Below are 20,239 nucleotides of genomic sequence, written 5' to 3' on the forward strand. Positions count from 1 at the left end.
AAATCCTACATAATATCCCCCCATAAACATCTTAAACTGAGATATAAGGTAATCACAGATACACTTTCTCCTTCACCAGAAGTGTCAAAAGAGCCTTCTAGTGTCAAACTGCCCATACATCCTTCTGTACAATGAAGCACCTACGTATGGTAACATTAAAAACAGTTTTTGGGGTGGAGGGGGGCTTTTTACTATGTAGAAAACGTAGTGGTGTGTTTTGGAAAATGTCTTTGGTGGTATAAAACATAAAGCAATGTGTACTGTAGCACAAAATGCACAAATATACCAGAATGAATCTTCAAATGCTAGGTCCACATCAAAATTATATTACTTGAGGAGTGAATGCTTGTGAGAGCTGCAGAATGGCCTCATTCAGGCGCAGGGGGAATTATTGTGGGACAAATGGGAGTGATTATGGACACAATGGTCATAATTGTCTTCCTGGAGAAGGCAGCTTTGACAGACTTACAATAGACATAAATATCAGCTTGATTAGGTGGCGGCTACCCAGCAAATGGCTTTTCAAAACAGTCGAAGAGAACGACTGAAGACAAGGTGGTTGTTACAGTAAACACACTCCTGTCAGTCAATCTCATCAAGTCAGACAATGAACGGCTTCTGCAGCTGCACTTCAATACAAAGAATCTGTCTGACTGCAGTTGAATTGAGATGTGCTGAATGTGTGTGAAACTTTCTCTACAGGAGACATTAGAAAAGTACCAAGAGTGTCTAAAGAGGCAAAGGGAAGCTGTGAAATACAGACTGAAAAAACTGGCAGCACGACAATCAGAAATCGCAGTAAGTTGTTTTCAGACTCGTCTGTTTTGAAATGTTGCCATAACATGCAATCTCTCTGTCTTTATTGTGATGTTACATATGAAAATTAGATTACACCTATGATCAGGCAGTATTATAAACTGATAGCTGCCTGTGCTGGACTCAGAAAAAGTCCTCAATGATAAGGGAGAGCATCATACGGAAATATCAGGAGATCCAGGCCGTCCTGGACGAGGACCTGAGGATGACCCTGTCCCACCTGGAGATGGAGGAGCGGGCTGCTGTCTCCGCCCTGGATGGGCTGATGGAAAATAACTGTTCTTTGATCCAGAAGATAGAGCAGGACCTGGCCAGACTCACTGTGGCAATGGAACAGACCGAAATAGACGACACAATGGTGATTAAACTTAAGGTCTAGTGGACCAAATATGATTTGAAATTTCATATTTATCTTCTCATTTGTCTATGGGAACTAAAAATGTACATTATGCCTTCAAAGTTCCTTTAATCTAGCTTTTTCTGCTTTTCTTCAGTCTTTCTTTTCATTCCCTGAGCAGCAAGACATGGAGACAGATGACAGGTATGGCATCAAATCAAAATTGATAATTATAAAGGTGGAGCAGCAGCTGATGTTTCTCACCATTGTCTGCCTCCTCTAGAGTCATGGATCTGCTAAACAGGACAGACCCGAGCAGTGTGAGCCTGGACGAAGTTAAAGCTGACCAGATCCTCAGCCTCACCAACAACATGCTTCTGCTTATCAGCTCACAGACCCCTATAATCAAGAAACTAACCAATAGTTGTCAGTTCACACATTATTTCTATAGTGTTCATAACCACAACTTGACCTCTTTTTATAACTTCCTGTATTAAGGTTGCTAAATATGTGTCTCCAGATTCCAGTGAGGTGTGTCTGGACCCAGAGACGGCCCACCCAAAGCTGATCATCTCCCCCCAAGGTGACAGTGCCACCTACACAGACACCTGGCAGCAACTTCCTGACCTCCCTGGGCGCTTTGACACCACCCTCAATGTCATCAGCTTGCAAGGATTCAGCTTTGGTCGCCATTACTGGGAGATTGATGTGACTGGGAAGACTTACTGGGAGCTGGGCGTCACTTATCCAAACATTCCCCGCAAGGGTGCCACTGAGGACTGCTGGCTGGGCCGCGGGGACGAGTCCTGGTGTGTGGAGTTCTTTGATGGGGAGTATACAGCCTGGCACGGAGGTGTGCCCCATCAGCTGCCTTTCACAAAACGCTTCTGTCGGATTGGCGTGTTGTGTAGTTTCCCTGCGGGCTTGGTGACGTTCCTTGAGGCAGACAACATGACGCCACTGTTCTCCTTCTGTGCAGGAACCTTCTCAAACTGCCTCCACCTGGCCCTGTGTCCTGGTCACGACCACAATGGAACCAATGCTAAGCCTGTTGTGATCTGTAATGCTCAGTCTCCTTCCAGTGATCTCTGATTAGTGGCTCCACAGAAAAGTAGTTCCATTTTCTTATAATGCACCAATTATAAAGGTTTATAATAAAACAATACTAAGAATATACAGCTATGCTAGCAGCTCTGTGAGGCTTTACACACAGTGGTGCTTTGAGCTAAGCGCTAACATCAGCATCCTAACAGGTTCACAGATACTCTAACATGCTGATGTTTAACAGGTAAAAAAGTTACCATGTTTGTAATCACAGTTTAGCATGTTAGCATGCTAACAATTGGTAATTAGTACAGCTAGAGCTGTTAAAAGTTAGCTTTTCAGGTATTTGGTCATAAACGAAAGTACGGGACAAATGAAAAGTCTGATCTGATGATGGTGCTACAAGAAGTCAGCAGAGCAGCAGAGTTGTAAAAATGTATCCTGACGGGGGCATTAATGTCTGTTCCAAATTTCATGGCAAGCTATCCAATAGGTGTTGAAACATTTTTACTTAAACTCACAAATGACAAACACGTGGTGGCGCCACAGTAGAAGTAGGATTGATCCTCTGGGGACCAGGAATGTATGAGCGAGTCATTACAGTCAGGCATTAGAGGAAATGTCAGAACACCTAAAACATCTAAATTCATCCCTTGCACACCGTGGATTTCTGTACAAAATTTCATGACAATCTGTTTTTCTTCACATATTTCTGTGAAAGCCAAAAATGTCATCTTCATGGTTGCACTGCAAGAAAAGTGAAGGGTTCACCATAGTCAGGAGGATTAATCTTCTGGTAATCATGAATGTCTATACAAAGTTTTATTGCAATCCTGTTTGACATATTTTAGTCTATTTTAGTCAAATCTGTCAGCTTGTGAAATATCTTGGTGGCTGGTGTTTCTCATTTGTATTTGGTAATAATACGTTATAAATGTTAAAAATGTACAAATACTGTGTTTCCCACTTTCTAATAACCTACCCAGACTAACACTGACACTAGTAGTAAGCTGTTTATAAATGGGTTTTGGACCAGATGCTCTGCAAACATATCCCACAAATGGTCAAAAGGTCCAGGAGTGTCTCCTCATTCATTTGTTATGATCACTTACATTATTAAGAGTTTACTAAACAGACAAAGTAGTTGTCATGCTGGAGGAGGATATACATAATCTATTGCACATCACTTAATTATTTTGGACCTGAACAATAAACCCATTACTTACAACTAATAATTCCTTTATAAAGGGTGCCTTATAAGAAAATGGTACCCTTATTATAATACTATAATATTGAATAGCTCCTTTTTGAAATGATGGAATGAATTTCAGGTGACATAGAAGTACAAAATGATGACAATGTGAAGTGGGAAGATAGTTCTCAGAAGAAATCATGTTAAAGAAGAACACTACATACTTTTATCAGTATTTGCATATGTGTATTGAACTTTCAGACGAATGCACAGAAATATTACAAGCAGTATGGCCGATCATTAAGTTCATTGAACAAAAAAAGGACCATGAAAACAGCGTTTGATATATTTTGAGTTTACAAATTGACAAAAAAAAAGACAAAGTCTTGTTTGAAAAAAGGTTTAAACAGCCTAAACAGTTACTAATACTGTTTTACAATACTGCTATTGTATATTTGATTGAGCAGACTATAGTATTACATTTGATTGATTTTGTAAATGTAAAAATAAATCGAGAAAGCACACAGTACTTTATCCTGAAATGCACCTAGTGTATTTGGATCCAAAGTCTATTTTCAAACAAACAATGTGCTTTGCAAATATGCTCTCTGAGCCGTTGTGTTGAGTCAACGCTTATCCAATAAAACCAAAATTAATTCTAATGAATTTCAATATGAAAACTGTTTCAAGGGTGACATAGAAAGTAATCTTGATTTTGCATCATTTATTTGTCCATTTTAAGTTTCCACTAACAAGTACTATAATCACTAATAAAAACAATCCAAGAGCGCAGTTAAAATCAATATAAGAGAGTCAACAACAGGGACGATACCAGAAAAGCCTGCTGAATCAAAGGTTAGTGTACTTACACAAATGTTTAAAAAGTGTGAGTGCACTCTCCTGGATGTCCTCTGATCCACTGCCATCATGAACCTAAAGCTCCTCTTCTTTTGCCTCTTCTTGGCGGTGCTCCTCGTACCTGCTGAAGTATGTATTCACTGTCTTTATTATTGTGAGCAATAAGCAAATGTATTGGCTCTTTACAATGTTGAGATGTTTTACAAGGCATTTTGTGGTGCTTAAAATTCAGCAGAGCTTGTTGTTCTCATCAAAAACATGAATTTACTTGCAACTGCATATTATCTTTTATTATTATGATTCTTATATGGTGCCATCAATTATTATTCAGCTGAAACGTAAAAAGCGCAAACACGATCGTCATGATCATGATGGTCGGAAACTTGGGCATAAACACGGCAAAAGGAAAGACAGGTTTGAGGACATAGTTAGTGGTAAGTGCTTCTTTTTTATTCCTTTTATAAAATGTCATATATAGACCAAATATTTGACATCTAGTTTTATACCGTAAGACCAAGAGGAAGACAACAATGCTATATATAGTATTAAGGAAAATTATGATTTCAGATAAGGTCTTTGAGATCCTTGAGGGAAATGGTGACGATGATGATGATGAAGATGATGATGATGAAGATAAATCAGAATGGGTCTTTAAACTTCAAGAGCCAGAAGGTGAGAGAGTTAGTGAACACTCTGTCAAACTATTTACACATATCTGGTAATGTTACCTGATTTCTCATAAACGGCCGCATTCCATTGGAAAGCTCTTATCTAAAGCTTGCGTTCCCCTCTTCACTTTTCTCATTTCTTAGGCCTATGTGACCCAAACCCTTGCCACAACAATGGAGTGTGTGAGCAGAAAGGCAAGAGGAGGTTCGAGTGTGATTGTCCAAGACCATTCAAGGGAAAGAAATGCAAGAGAGGTTTGAAGAAAAAAAAATCCCTTTTACCATCTTGTTGTTTTTGTTGCCAGACTTGTCATACATGCACAATATACAATGAGCAAAAGATGTAATTAAAACTATTTTGTTGTCATCTCAGGTCCCAGACATTGTAAGAGAGGCCGTTGCGGGCGGGGTGAATGTGTGCTGACTTCCACTGCACCATTCTTTGAGTGCAAATGCAAGGAGCCCTTCCAGCCTCCAAGCTGCATACACTGTAAGGAGTATTTCTTTGTCCAAATAAAAACTGAATTCCACTTTTCCACAAATTTCTACAGATCCCAAAAGCAAGCTTTCACTGTTAAATGCTTTTCTCCAAAGTGTCAGTGTGTGAGCCCAATCCATGTAGGAATGGTGGACAATGCATCAAGGATGGCAATGACTTTGACTGCCTGTGCCCTGTGGGGTACGGAGGACGTTTCTGCCATGTTGGTAAATTCCACTCCCTACATTATTGTTTTCCTTTTCCCAGTCCAACATATGCATCATCATAACTCATATATTGACTGAGCGAGTTGCATTTCTTAGGCCCAGATGACTGCTATGTGGATGACGGAGAGTCATACCGCGGCAATGTGAGTGAGACAGATGACAGCCATGTATGCCTCCACTGGAACTCTCACTTCATCCTGGAGAATGGAGTTGATCCCTTCAACTCCTTCGAGGACAAAGACGGACTCGGCCCTCACAACTTCTGCAGGTCAGTTGAAAATAAATAAAGTGCATTCAAACTGCAGCGGAAGCCTACAAAAGGGATGTTCACTCACTCATTTTCTATGACACAGAAACCCAGACGGAGACGATATGCCGTGGTGTTTCTACAGACAAGGCCGCAAGTTGACGTGGGACTACTGTGATATCACAGAGTGTCTTACAACAGGTCAGCTACACAGCTTTAGGCAACTTAATGATGATGAGTCAACAAAAATAGTTGTTGTCTTCTGTTAACTTCTTGTTCATGTGTTTTCAGGTGTGGTGCCAACTGAAATTGTCCCTACAGACGATGATCCCACTGATCCCACGGCTCACACGGCAAAACCTACAACAGCTAAACCCATAGTTACCACCAAACCAACAACTTCCAAACCCCCTACGACTAGGGAGCCCTGCCAGACTCCAAAACCTACTCCTACACCCGGCGAAGTTGCTCCCACTGCCACCGCTCCACCGCAGCAGTTCGCCACCTGTGGGCAGGCTCAGCCAAAAAAGCCCATTACCCGAATTTTTGGGGGTCTGAAGGTCCCTCCCGGAGCAGTACCCTGGCAGGTATCCCTGCAAGTGAGACCGAAGAACTCCAATCAGCATTTCAGACACACGTGTGGAGGGGTTCTCATCAAGAGCTGCTGGGTGCTGACGGCTGGACACTGCATGTAAGCACGACTACATATCTAAAAAAATAAAACATAAAACATTGGCTGATTATAGAATAGCTTTCACATGTTGTGTTAATATTTATGGAATCATGTGTTGTTTGAACAGTGAATCAATGAAGGACATGCAGGTGGTTGCGGGAGGTCTGTCCCTGGATATAGAGGAATCCACAGAGCAAACCATTAAAGTTGAAGAGGCTATTAGACATGAGAACTACAGAGAGACTCCTTCAGCTGTTTACAACGACATAGGTGATCAATGTTTCTCTCTCATTTAATATGAAATAAGCAATGGTATTACTGACAGTATAATAATCCTTTTGAGCCTTTTTAGCTAACTAAGGATTGGAATTTAGAATCAAATAGCACCATTTGTATTGATCAGAAGAATAAGATGAGATGTATAGTATTCATAGTCCATGAAGTAAATTCTAAAAATAGATTTGAAAAAGTAATTGTGATGTAAAAATATAAGAGGTTTAAGTACCTTATTTATTCATTTTTCATTTTGGTCTGACTTTTATCCAAACTCCATTCCCAAAGCCTTGTTGAGGCTGAAAGGCGCTGATGGAGTTTGTGCCAATGAGACCCAGTTTGTGAAGATAGCCTGTCTGCCTGATGCCCAACTGCCTGATGGGATGGAGTGTAAAATTTCTGGATGGGGTGTCACTGAGGACTGTAAGGCCACATTTGCATATTCAGCCACAGAATAAGTCATTGTTTATTTTTGTTCAGATCTTTTGGTTTCTTTTAGAGGCACTTCAATGTTGAATGTTCTTTTGTTTTTGTTTGAAGGACCATGAAAACCTGTCTTAATTAGCATACAACCACTGAAAGTAGAGACAACTTTCTGTAATACAACTTTTTTGCATGTTTGTTAAAATCATTTTTTTTCCACCTTATCTCTGCAGCTGAACTTGGATCCAACCACCTGCGGGATGCAAATGTTCTGCTGATTGGCCAGGAAAAGTGCTCAGAACCCAAAGTTTATGGCAGAGTCCTGGATAATACCATGTTCTGTGCTGGCCACCTGCAGGGAGGGGTGGATTCCTGCCAGGTTAGTAGAGGAAATGTCCATGCTATCATTCAAAATACCTACATTTCTGAAATTGTATGCATTTGCTAACTGGTGAGCTGTGTGCTCCTTTTTTCAGGGTGACTCTGGAGGACCACTGACATGTGACCAGAACAATTCCGCAGTGATTTATGGTCTGGTGAGTTGGGGGGACCAATGCGGAAGAAAGAACAAGCCTGGGGTCTACACACGGGTCACTAACTTCCTGACTTGGATCAGGTCAAAGACTCAAGCAGCATCTCCATAAGCAACTCTGCAGCATCATGCCGGTGGAGCAAGTCTTACTCATCATGATTTAGCTTTTGTACAATTGTACCTGGTATTTTGCTTTTCAGGTCTACAACATAATTTAAAAACCCAATGCTACGTAATACAACCATTCTAAAAAAGAAGGAGAAAATGTGCATCGTTATTTCAGTTTAATGTGTTACGTATGACCCAGAGCAAACCTGAAATCCTAAAATCCTACACTAAAATAAAAAAAGAATGTGTGTGGAAATAACATTAACATTTAAATGTGACTGCCATGAGCCCTTTAAGGGGAAAAGTGTCTGATCATCTTATCAATCATTGGGGTGGGAGATGAATGTGAGTAAAATAACTTCAAACACAGATATTTCAGCATTCCTTGGAGAAATTGTTTTGAGTGTGTCAGTGATGAAACAACATGAATTGTGACGGTATTGACGGATATTTACACTATGCTGTTGATTACTGTTTATGTTCAGTCTTGGGTGTCTCTTAATACTGTTCTTTGCTTCATGTCTTCCCTGTGTGTCCTCACCCGGGCCCAAGGGTGGCAGAACTCATGGCTGCACCCCTGATCAGGATCAGGAGAGTCATAGTGCTGATTTTTTACCAATGTATTAGCTGCCTGTCCTCTGGGTTTTCATGAATATGCCTTTTAATAAACAAGCACACAAAATGACTGCTTAAAATCAAACAGTGTTACATTTTCTCATTCCCTCAGCACTTTTTAAAAGCTGATTATGTCTCACAAGGTTCTGTTGATGCTCCAGGTTTAAGGTATGTGAAAATGTCCTGGTTGACGGATGATTGGCCTCATTGGGCATTTTGTTTGCTGCAGGGCAGCAACTCTGTAGGGCCACTGAATGTGAGGATAAAGGCATGCACGTCCTCCACGGTCTGGGGAGCTGAGGGGACGGTTGTACAAAGGACGAGCCAGTGCAGTTGTTTACGCACGGGTCATTTGAGTCCTGAACATCAAGTCAAACACGAGAGCTGCTAAGCTGCTGACCAAATAGATTTCACCACACAGCAAAAGTGTTGTTTGAGGCTGCATCCGATACCACTTGATGAAATATTTACTGTGCATGACAACGAAAAGTTAACAAAGAAGCGACTAAATGACTGAAGACCATGGACAAAAGAATCTCCCTCTCTCTTTTTATATACTGTATACATACACATTCCATTGAACAACTTGCTATAAAACATCAGCATTATAAAATCAGAACACCATAATACAGTATTCTCAATTGCTGCTAATGTGAAATGTATGTTCCTTATTTGTATCAGCTCTATAGCAATAGCTTCTCTTAATCACAGAGGTAGTTAAAGTCCTTGATCATATAGTTTCACTTTTACCTGGGACAGATGCAGGCAGGGGAACTACAGCATGTTTGACATTCAATGTTACTTAATGCAAAATCCTACTTAATGAGCAAAAATTGAATAAACATAGACAAATGTTAAAATACAGAGCGTCATCAGTGAGTCTTCAATCTTTGTTTTCAACACAGTTAAGGTTTCCCTCCAAATTCAATCTTCGGCCCCTTCTGTTTTTACATGCCAATCCCAGGGGTCCTGAATCCAAAACATGGTAAGCGGCTGCGTGTTAAGTCCATTCACGTCGATGCATGGGTTTAACATGGGGTAGAGAGGCTCTGTGCACTGCAAACAGAAAGAGTGTAGCAGAGTCATGGCATCAGCATTGTAGAATGACAGCTCCCCCTTCTGGAGATTTGCCAGTATGCCTAGCTTTCTGACTCTCTTCCCCACTGACAGTTGCTTCTCCTGGGTGTCATGGCATGCCAGGTACTGTCCATCTCCATGGTAGATGCACCAGGATGTGTTGTTCACACCCAGGCTGGAGGAGCTCTGTCTTGGTGCATCTCCTTTATCAACTGGCCCGGTGGTCACACCCACTAGCCAGTAAGGTTTGTCCTGAACAATGACCTCCCAGTAGTGCCTGCCAGTAGTAAAACTCTCCTGAGCCAGGACGCTGTACTGGGAGTCATATGGCTGAGGGTTCGGAGCTTCACTGACAGGCTGCCTTCTCCAGTATACCTGTTTCCTGTCCTGGGATATTTCCAGTTGTGGATGTGCTGACTTGGAGTCCAGAGCAGGAGAACTTAGATCTGCAAAAATAAATCTACATTCAGCACACAATTACAGAGGAAGCGGGGGTCGATTCAAGATAGCAAATGATTGGATTCTTTACTAACATGACCACATTCGTGGGAAGTGTTGGGACAGGGCCACTGAGAGGTCATCCACCAGCCTCTCCACTGTTCTTAGCTTCTCAAGGTTGCACAGATATTTGTCTACCTCCTGGATTGGTGCTAAATCCAAAGGGTTGCTACAATAAAAACTGAAAAGTATTAAAAGGCAAAAAAATCCTACCAAAAAACTAGCAGTTAGAATACAAAAAGGGGAGAGCCACTTTACTCACCAAAGACTCTGTGCTGTGATTTGCTGTTGAAAATAAACAGGTCATGTACTATTGTACGTATTGTAATTGCAGAAAATATTTTTGCAGCATTTGTACTTTCATGATTTCATGATAAGTTGTCATCCTACCTGTAGGAATCGCAGCTCATTTGACTCTTGGAGGAGTGATTTTCTGGAGGCTCTGAGGCTGTCTATCTCTTTGATCTGAGCCTCCATGTTGCATCTCTGGGCCTCCAGCCACTCTGTCATGTACGTCTCTTCTGCGTCTATAATCTGCATCATTAGACGCTCATCACCATCCAGAACCACGCGAATCCTGCTGTATTTGTCCGAGATTCTTTCTCTGAAATCTGAAGCAGACTTCTAGAGAAAAATAAAATACATTATTCAAAATAATACATAAAAGAGGGGATTCTGCAATTACAACAATAGTATTGTTTAACAGGAGGTATTTCACATTGACTGTACCACTGTTTGTGCATACAAGGACTCCAAGTCCCTTATGCCGTGTTCTGCTTCACTTCTCCTCTTCAGCAGCTGGTTCATTGTGGTCTCTAACACGCTCTAAATACAGAAATACAACAGGCTTATTCAACATGAAAACCCTGACAGAGAAATAAAGAAATAATCATGACATTTACAAGAAAATAAAACACACTACACTCATGTTCACCTTGAAGTCCGCGCAGGCCTCACGGAGCTGCATTGCTTTGTGGTTCTTGTGCATGCCAACCAGGACACACAGACAGCACACAGGAACCTTCTCCTCTATACAGAAGAGCTTGAGCTCCTCACGGTGCTCCCGGCACTTCAGAGACAGCGGATCCCCCGTCACCTCCACAACCGTGTGCTCCCTCAGAGAAGACCTCTGCTGGTGCAGCAGGGCGTGAGCCTGGCACAGTGAGGCGTCACAGGTCAGACAGGTCCTTATGGCCACCGACTGTGCCTCTATGCAGTGGTCACAGCGGATAGTTGAGGAAGATTTGGTTTCCCTGCTTGGTGTTGTTGTCCTTGACTCTGTAGCTGACGGCCTGCTAGTGGCGAAGTTCTTTACTTTGCTTTGAAGGCTGATGTTTGTCTCCAGTGTGAGATCAGGGGGGAGGAATATCTGACACTCTGGACAGAAGAATGGACCCTCATCAGACCCCTCTGTTTCCCAGACAGCCTGGATACAGGTGAGACAGAAGTCATGTCCGCATGGCAGTGTCACAGGATCTGTGAAGAAATCCTGGCAGACGGGACACTTCAAGGTTTCCTCGACAGTCCCCATAGCTCTGCGTGCACCTGTTATGGCAGCTCAGTGTGCACTGTGCTCCTGGCCTTTCTGCTCATGAATGTTTCATAGGGCTCTCTTGGCATGCAAACGCCACTCATGTGCCTCAGTGTCAGGTTACTAAAGATGAGATGATATCTTCCACGAGCTGATTCAATCCATAGACTCTCAGGAGACCACACACAATTGAATGGTACATTTCCAACAAACTGATTCAATTATTTAATCTAAATTTAGCACCATTTGAATGTAATCAAATGAAACTAATTCATTTTAGTGTGAAAATTAAGACTTTTTGATCAGTAATTTGACAAATTAATCTGAACTTAATGTCTTTTTAGCTTTCACAGGAGCTTTCAACCACATGCCAAGGTCATAAGTAAATGGAGTTTGGCGGAATGCCATGGAGTAAGTCAAGTTAAGTGAACCTTAAATTGTAATTATTTTGTACAAAATGTGCACAATCATTCAGTGACTGTTAAAGCAGTTACAGTATATATTATTTAGAACAGCACTCCACTTTTTCATTTGTCAATAAGATGGTCTCATTTTATAAACAAATATGTGAAAAAAAAGTAATCTTCTTAGAGGTGTCTATTTGTATGTTGTGTTTAAGGCATAAATTAATCATTTACTTCAATAACATGTAGCGTTATCTCATGTAAAACAATAACTCATAATTTGTGTATGTTTTTTTACAGTATGCTATCTGCACCTAATTGTATGTAGATATTAAGTTTAGCAATATTTTTTTTTTTTAGGGTTAAACAAAAAAGGAACTATGAACAACTATGAAAATGTCAGTGTTGTATGTTTCTTTTACCCTCCTTCCCTGTGCTTGTACTTCTCATAGCTACGTAAGTGTCCACCCATCAAAGGCACTATTTCTGCGTACGTAAAGACGGAACTCTTCTCTGTACGTGAACGTATCATTGATGTATGGACGTACACAGATGTCATACGTACAGATATCATACGTACCCTACGTTCGTGCATGGCTCAATTACGGCACTTCCCAAACAACGTGGGCTGTGGATGTGGCAGCAAAAGCAGCGCCAGACCCTACTCACTACGTGTCTACTGCAGTGCACTCACAAGTGTAGTGGTGGTTGGTTTTCAAGGCTTTCACATTGTCAGGTAAGGAGTCATTTTGTGCAACATTTATTCGTTTGTCGAGAATAGCCGCTGAGCTTTGCAGTGAGGTAGCTCATAACAGCTAATGCTGGCTAACGTCAGCTAGCCCCAGGTCCTTTTTGACAGCAGGCACACTAGACATTAGCTACAGTTTGTTAGCTTTAAAAACCTGCTATCTTCATTGGCTTCATATATGTAAGAGCTTATTTATATGAACAGCACCTAGCTCCTGGATTTATTTGAGCTGTTAGGTAATATGTCTTTAAGCCACTACAATCCAAATCAAATCATATTCACTGGGTTGGTAATGCTGAAAACATCATGACACATGATGCAAAGGTTCCCTGTGAGATACAATAATGTACAACTGAATAATGTTAATTGATTTTTGTTGTATTTGATCCTTTTTACAGTATGGTGTAGATATCAAACCATACAGTCTGTCATATCCAAAAGCTGCTTATCTCGGATGAGGCTATTGAACCTATTGTTACAGTACCCTGACATTGGTTTGTGTGTTCATCACAGCTGTCCTAAAGTCATAGTGCCATGCTTGCCAGACTGGCCCTGTGCTCTCGCCTGCCAACCAGAATCCGGCAGTCAAATGTCTGTCCAGCCTCCATCAGAGCGTTTGCCCAGGCTAAATGTAAGTAACCAACCAACCAACTTCTTTGTCATTTCCGAACGGGACACTATGAACTTTATGCCTTAATGCTCTTTGCTTGTGTCTAAATAAAGGTGTCTTTGTTATTCTCTGCAGTCCCACGTCCCCATGGGAAGTCTTTTGTCCACCGCAGTGAGTTGAAGCAGGCCAAACGCATCGTAGTGAAGCTGGGGAGTGCTGTGGTGACACGGGATGAGTGTGGTCTGGCACTGGGGCGACTGGCCTCAATAGTAGAACAGGTAACGCCACATTAATATTGTTGATACAGACGAGAGACACACTGTGATGATGGCTGCATGAATATGATGTTCCGTGGGTGTCAATGAAGATATAAAAACAAACTGAACACTGGAGTGATCTGGGCTGTGAAAGAAGAACTTGAATGTTGAAAAGCCTCTGTGTTTCCTGTCAGGTGGCCATGCTGCAGAATCAAGGAAGGGAAATGATGATAGTCACTAGTGGTGCTGTGGCGTTTGGGAAGCAGAGACTGAGACATGAGATCCTGCTGTCTCAGAGTGTCAGACAAGCCTTACATTCTGGACAGAACCAACTCAAAGAAATGGTGAGTAATAATCTTGAACACTGGGAATTGTAGCCCATTAGTTGAGAAATGGTTAAATATTAGATAATATTTGTTACATTTTGAACACAGTCTTGTTAACTTTTAGTGAAATTCCTGTTTTTCAGTCACTTCCAGTTTTCGAGGCAAGGGCATGCGCAGCGGCTGGACAGAGTGGTCTGATGGCGTTGTATGAAGCTATGTTCACCCAGTACAGCACCTGCACTGCACAAGTATGCGCTTGACTTTTCTCACAGAGTAAAATGCTGACAGAGTTTAGATCTCACTTAATTCTCTACATTTCTGTCCACTTCTGCAGATTCTGGTCACCAACCTGGATTTTCATGATGAACAGAAGCGTCGCAACCTGAACAGCACGCTCCATGAACTGCTGCGGATGAATATAGTTCCTATTATCAATACCAACGACGCCGTTGTTCCGCCCCCTGTTCCCAGCAGTGACCTGCAGGGGGGAAATGTGGGTACTGTGTGAAGGGCATGCTGGGGTGGGTCCAGAATAATGATGGTGGATTGCTTAAATCATGTGTAAATGAAAGACGTGAATTTCTTTCTACTTACATTTCCACCCTCACTAACATTTAACTTCTTGGACACATTGTTTTCATTTCAAATGCTGCTTTAAATGTTTAGTACTTGTTCCAACTGTGGTGGTTTTGTTTGTTTTGTGCCATTCTATTGTGCACAGACCTGCTTGTGTTATCTCCTTTTAGGAAAGAGGTGAACATGTGTTGTTGGTTTTGCAAATGAATGGGACCGGGAGGCTTTTGTTGCATGGCAGCAACGAATAAGCTATTATTATACATTATAATGTGAGATCCAGTGATTTCCCTTTTGGCTTAATGAAATTTCTCTTTGTATTACAGGTAATAAGCATCAAAGATAATGACAGCCTGGCTGCACGGCTGGCTGTTGAAATGAAAGCAGACCTCCTTATTGCCCTGTCTGATGTAGAAGGTACAGAAATCCCCACCAATTTGATGATTGATTATGATTTACTTTGCATGTGTGCATTACGTCTCTTTATGTTTTATTTAATGTTTCCGAAGGTCTGCTAAATCTCTTTGCTAAAGGATTCTTTTTTTATCAATTTAATTAAAATTTTAATTTACATGTCCAAATTGATCAAAAATACTCATCACAAGTTACCCCAAAGCCAAAGTGATCCCTGCAAAGAGTTTATTTAGTCTTATCAATCACATTTACAATGATATGAAGCAGAAAAAAATCTGTTCTGTCTATTTGAAAAACAGTAACAGATGTTACTGTTTCATTATTGTTTGGTAATTATACGTAACAAAAAATACTTAAAGGGCCACATATTTTACACAAAAAGTCCAGTTTACTTGTGATGAGGAGTATTACTCAGCCTGTGAAAACAGTTGTATAATGAGGCTCTGATGCGACTTTAACAGTTTGAAAAACAAAAAAGGTTTTTTTGCTTGCCCTTGGGACTCAAGCTTTTTAACAGAGATCAGGTGCTACGAACTGGAAGTGTGGGGTTTCAAAGAAATGGACATCTGGAAAGCAGAAGGGGGCTAATGTAGGATGCTACTGATTTACTGTACATTATAGGGAATTTAGGAACCGGTGTTTTATTACCATTTCCTGTACTAGAGACATAATGTCAGGATATCTCAACATTAGTCTTGGTCCATCAATATTAATGTTACTGCTTTGGTTCTGTGTAGGATAAAAAATAAAATGCTATTCTACAGGCTTATACGACAGTCCCCCAGGAACAGATGATGCCAAGCTCATTGATATATTCTATCCTGGAGACCAGCAGTCAATCACGTATGGCACGAAATCCAGAGTCGGCATTGGCGGCATGGAAGCCAAGGTCAGCATGACAGTCAATATGTTATCTCAAAGTGTAAACAGGACTGATGAAAAACTTGCATTGCACTCAATCATCTTGTCATCTGAATCAGGTGAAAGCAGCCCTTTGGGCTCTACAGGGTGGGACGTCTGTTGTCATTGCCAACGGCACACATCCTAAAGTCACAGGCCACGTCATCACAGATATTGTGGAGGGGAAGAAAGTTGGCACCTTCTTCTCTGAAGTGAAACCTGCAGGTATTTGGTAAAACCATTTTGAAAGAGTATTTTTATTCACTTGTTGTGTTTGTGTTTTTATATTTAATGCGTGTCTCATTAACACCACCAGGTCCGACTGTGGAGCAGCAGACAGAGATGGCCCGGCATGCAGGCAGGGCTCTGGCCTCCCTGGACCCTGAACAGGTGAGGTTCCTGCTCCTTTTATTTAAAATGCTTTTGTATATCAAGAGGATGGAATGCATTATATTTAGCTCTGATATTTTCCCACAAGACATGTAGTTAATCTCTAGGTTAAATCCCCTGAATTCAGTATATTTGCATCTTTATGCTGTTCCTAAATTTATTTAAATGACACATTTGCAAGAGGCAGAGATCCTCTCCTGGCTAACAATCAGCAGACAAAACCTATCAGCACTAAAACTGGAATAAAGTGAAGCATTTTCACAACATGATGCAAAGGGTCACCAAACTCATTAAATTTTCATTGTTCTGGTAGCGGCTGTAATAACTCTTGATTCTGTTCTTTGTTAATCACATCAGGGTGTGTGTTTGTTTTTCCAGAGAGGGGAGATCATCTGCTCTCTAGCTGATCTGCTTACAGAGAAGAAAGATGAGATCCTCAGCGCCAACAAGAGAGACATGGAGTTAGCAACAACATCAGGTACAGAGGCACAGAGAAGACCAACTGATCACTATGATCCACAGCTGCATGCAATCGTCTGACTCGAATACCAAGCTCTGCCAGTGGTTTTCATTCATCTGTAGCACATCTACTTAGGGACTCTGGCATGCATACAAAAGAGGCTTGCATCATCTGGTTTTCAGCATTGGCTAGAAGTTTTCTTAGCCCTGGTTTGCATCAGCCATGTTGTCAGTAAGAAGCTTGTGAATTCAAAGTACTTTTAAGTTTAGTTCTCAGTCCAACTTTATAAAGCCTCTGGGTACTGAAAGCAAAAATATTTTCTCTACATGGATCTTTAGAGTATTGCATTGTTTATTGTTCTTTACTCGTTCATAGGTCGTTTCTCCCAGCCCCTGATCGACCGTTTGAGTCTGTCAACTGCTAAGCTGAACAGCCTCGCCATTGGCCTCCGTCAGCTCGCTGTGTCTTCCAGGGATAGCGTGGGTCGGGTGCTGAGGAGGACCAGGGTGGCCAACAACCTAGAGCTGGAACAGATCACTGTCCCCATCGGTGTCCTGCTTGTCATCTTTGAGTCGCGTCCTGATTGTCTCCCACAGGTCAGTAAACCCCAACGCTCAGCCTGTAGCCTTAAGGCCTCTACACACCCTGGGCGTGACGAATGAACACCAAAATGTGAAACACACGCCTGCCAAAATTTTTGCATCAAAACTATTTGAAACCTCAGCAATGCAAATTTAGGACATCTATTTTTGCAATAGATGAATTGGAGTTCCCTCTGGTTAACAGACACGATGTGTATATGTCTAGGGCTTTTATTGTAAAAGGTAGGAACGGAAGGAGTGAATCCGGTCTGCGCTGCCTTTATCAAGGTTGAAAAAAGTAATTAACTTTGCCTTCTTGGTTCAAACTACAAAGCCTCCCTGTCGTTGTATTCTATAATGTATGTTTTGAATATGTCCGTTCTGCACCATGTAATTGGTTGATGCCTGTATTCACGGTGAGATAGATAAAAATGTAAAAGTTGCATTTTCCCCACATAATATTAACGTTCTGTGTGAAAGTACGTGACAAAAGCAAAATGTTGTAAAATATATTGATGTGCGAATTAAACTGCAGGAAGAAAAATGCCCCTGGTGTATAAAGCCCTAAATTACTATTAATCTCTGCGCATCTTTGTCATTGAAAGTAACTATTTGACGTATTTGATATTGTGTTTCAGGTGTCAGCTCTGGCTATTGCCAGTGGAAATGCTTTGCTATTGAAGGGGGGTAAAGAAGCTTCCAACACCAATAAAATTCTACATCAACTCACTCAGGAAGCACTTTCCATTCATGGAGTGGCAGATGCCATTCAACTGGTAAGACTGAAAGCATTACGTTATTGAAACACATTTTTTACATGATTAAAAGTATTAACTCTTAAGATGTTCTGTAACATTATACAATTTTACCCTGATGTGTAGGTGAGCACACGGGAAGAAGTCGAGGATCTGTGCAGGCTAGACAAGTTGATCGACCTGATCATTCCAAGGGGCTCATCCCAGCTCGTTCGTGACATCCAAAGGGCAGCCAAGGGTATTCCTGTTCTGGGCCACAGCGAGGGCGTCTGTCACGTCTACATAGACAATGAAGCCAGCATAGACAAAGCTATAGATATTGGTATGTGGTTTTTGTGTGGTGTCTTTGTGGAAAATTCTTATGTTTCCGTTTGCTGTTTTCAAAGTTGGCATTATTTTACATGTTGCTCAAGAGTTATTTACTTGGTAATTTAACACAGAACTGCTGACTATACAGGAACTAACTTGTGTTTCATTCCAGTCAGAGACTCAAAATGTGACTACCCTGCGGCCTGCAATGCCATGGAGACCCTCCTTATTCACAGGGATTTGCTGCGAACTCCTATATTTGACCAGATCATTGATATGCTGAGAGCAGAACATGTAAGAAACATGCACTGAAACTTTTACACATAGAAGTACATGGCAAATTGTTTCAAAGTTATGATGAAGGTTTGAGTTCCAGAAACTAACTTTCTGGAGAGAGTGTTTGGTACTTAATTCAGGACAATGAGGTGTTTTTCTTTATTCTTGACTGATTATTTCATTACTTTGTTGATAAATCATTGTGCCATTGCTTTCTCTCAGGTGAAGATCCATGCAGGCCCTCGGTTTGCATCCTATTTAACCTTCAGCCCATCAGAGGTGAAGTCTCTGAGGACAGAGTATGGGGACCTGGAGTGCTGCATTGAGGTGGTAGACAGCATGCAGGATGCTGTGGACCACATCCACAAATACGGCAGCTCCCACACTGAAGTTATTGTTACAGAGAGCGAAGAGACAGCCGAACAGTTTCTGCAGCAGGTGGACAGCGCCTGTGTATTCTGGAACTCCAGCTCTCGCTTTGCCGACGGCTACCGCTTTGGCCTAGGTATGTACAGTATCAGGCATGGTTTTAATCCTTAATGCCTCCTGAGGAAATGGGAGAATGTACTTCCTTATGTAAAGAGATCTAACCTACCATTGGTTTGAAAATGGGGCAAAAGAGTTAATTTTATGGTACTTGTTTTGCAGGCGCTGAGGTTGGTATCAGCACAGCACGGATACATGCCAGAGGTCCAGTGGGTTTGGAGGGGCTTTTGACAACCAAATGGGTGCTTCGAGGGGAAGGGCACACTGTGGCTGACTTTTCTGAGCAAGGCAGTATGAAATACCTTCACGAAAACATCCCTGTCCCCCAGGGGGGCTTCAGTTAGGTGCCCAACCAAAGAGCCTTCAACAAGAAGCAAGATAACGGATATCTGCCCAGAGTTTATTTAAAGGTTTGTGTCTGTCAGTAGCACTCTTCACTTGTATAAATCCACTATTGGTGAAGAAAACCTGCTTGCAGAACAGTCTACTTTTACTTGACAACCTATGCATAAACCTGTGAACCAGCTTTATATATGAATACCAATCTCCAGAGACAATGACTGGTTGTTACATGACAGGTAAGAGGAAATTATGTATTCTGGTAAAAAAAATACTCTAATCACGTTGTGTTTATGCGACAGTGTGGCAGGTCAAACAAAGTAAACACAGACAAAGCTCTTTCCTCTGTAAGGTCATTTTTTATAGTAGAAAGAAAAGAGATCATTGACTCAGCTATGATTTTCTAACTTATTTTTCTACGTGTAAACCCCTTGCCCCTGGCCTTTTTGTAATTTACTGTAAGTTGTTTGTGCAGGATCTTGGTTCTGATTTATTTAGCTGTCCTTCCTCTTTTGAACAAATGATTTAATAAATATGCTGTACAGTTCTTGAATCATGATTTTGTGTTTTATCTGTCACAAACTTAATCCTGAAAATCTGCATCATAATGTCCCTGGTTTACAGATGCATTTAGTGTAAAGACTTATTTAATACCACAATTCAGTCAGTTTTTAAATATTTTGAATTACGTTTTTCAGTGTAATGGAAAAGGAAACGGCACAATCCTAGCTAGAAGAAGGGGAACTCAAAAATGTATTTTGTGTAGTATAAAACAGTTACATTACAAAATGTCATTTTAAAAAAAAAAAGCACA

At 41.3% G+C, this 20,239-nt stretch overlaps 4 protein-coding genes across 4 annotated transcripts; 3 read left to right on the forward strand and 1 right to left on the reverse strand.

Moving 5' to 3' along the window:
- The first annotated feature begins 955 nt into the window (after nucleotides 1-955).
- LOC129092751 (probable E3 ubiquitin-protein ligase TRIML1) lies at nucleotides 956-2,281 on the forward strand. Its single transcript, XM_054600767.1, has 4 exons — nucleotides 956-1,174; nucleotides 1,335-1,357; nucleotides 1,437-1,579; nucleotides 1,674-2,281. The coding sequence occupies exons 1-4, from the start codon at nucleotides 956-958 to the stop codon at nucleotides 2,243-2,245; spliced, it is 957 nt and encodes a 318-aa protein (XP_054456742.1). The 3' UTR covers nucleotides 2,246-2,281.
- A 1,984-nt stretch (nucleotides 2,282-4,265) lies between these two features.
- LOC129092588 (hyaluronan-binding protein 2-like) lies at nucleotides 4,266-8,576 on the forward strand. Its single transcript, XM_054600587.1, has 13 exons — nucleotides 4,266-4,376; nucleotides 4,579-4,681; nucleotides 4,815-4,919; nucleotides 5,060-5,170; nucleotides 5,289-5,405; nucleotides 5,510-5,620; nucleotides 5,717-5,888; nucleotides 5,974-6,068; nucleotides 6,159-6,558; nucleotides 6,668-6,810; nucleotides 7,102-7,236; nucleotides 7,470-7,615; nucleotides 7,713-8,576. The coding sequence occupies exons 1-13, from the start codon at nucleotides 4,317-4,319 to the stop codon at nucleotides 7,878-7,880; spliced, it is 1,866 nt and encodes a 621-aa protein (XP_054456562.1). The 5' UTR covers nucleotides 4,266-4,316; the 3' UTR covers nucleotides 7,881-8,576.
- An 839-nt stretch (nucleotides 8,577-9,415) lies between these two features.
- On the reverse strand, nucleotides 9,416-11,597 carry LOC129092752 (E3 ubiquitin-protein ligase TRIM11-like). Its single transcript, XM_054600768.1, has 6 exons — nucleotides 11,001-11,597; nucleotides 10,796-10,891; nucleotides 10,457-10,690; nucleotides 10,329-10,351; nucleotides 10,102-10,235; nucleotides 9,416-10,014 (listed from the first exon to the last, which is right to left on the reverse strand). Exons 1-6 carry the CDS (start codon nucleotides 11,595-11,597, stop codon nucleotides 9,416-9,418), a joined length of 1,683 nt encoding a protein of 560 aa, XP_054456743.1.
- A 982-nt stretch (nucleotides 11,598-12,579) lies between these two features.
- On the forward strand, nucleotides 12,580-19,750 carry LOC129092216 (delta-1-pyrroline-5-carboxylate synthase-like). Its single transcript, XM_054600068.1, has 17 exons — nucleotides 12,580-12,737; nucleotides 13,263-13,380; nucleotides 13,495-13,637; nucleotides 13,811-13,960; nucleotides 14,086-14,190; nucleotides 14,277-14,435; nucleotides 14,842-14,932; nucleotides 15,694-15,818; nucleotides 15,910-16,054; nucleotides 16,146-16,219; nucleotides 16,598-16,697; nucleotides 17,055-17,275; nucleotides 17,899-18,036; nucleotides 18,142-18,337; nucleotides 18,497-18,618; nucleotides 18,823-19,105; nucleotides 19,249-19,750. The coding sequence occupies exons 2-17, from the start codon at nucleotides 13,284-13,286 to the stop codon at nucleotides 19,428-19,430; spliced, it is 2,331 nt and encodes a 776-aa protein (XP_054456043.1). The 5' UTR covers nucleotides 12,580-12,737; nucleotides 13,263-13,283; the 3' UTR covers nucleotides 19,431-19,750.
- The last annotated feature ends 489 nt before the right edge of the window (nucleotides 19,751-20,239 follow it).

Source organism: Anoplopoma fimbria, chromosome 6, assembly GCF_027596085.1.
Source record: "Anoplopoma fimbria isolate UVic2021 breed Golden Eagle Sablefish chromosome 6, Afim_UVic_2022, whole genome shotgun sequence".
NCBI lineage: Eukaryota > Metazoa > Chordata > Actinopteri > Perciformes > Anoplopomatidae > Anoplopoma > Anoplopoma fimbria.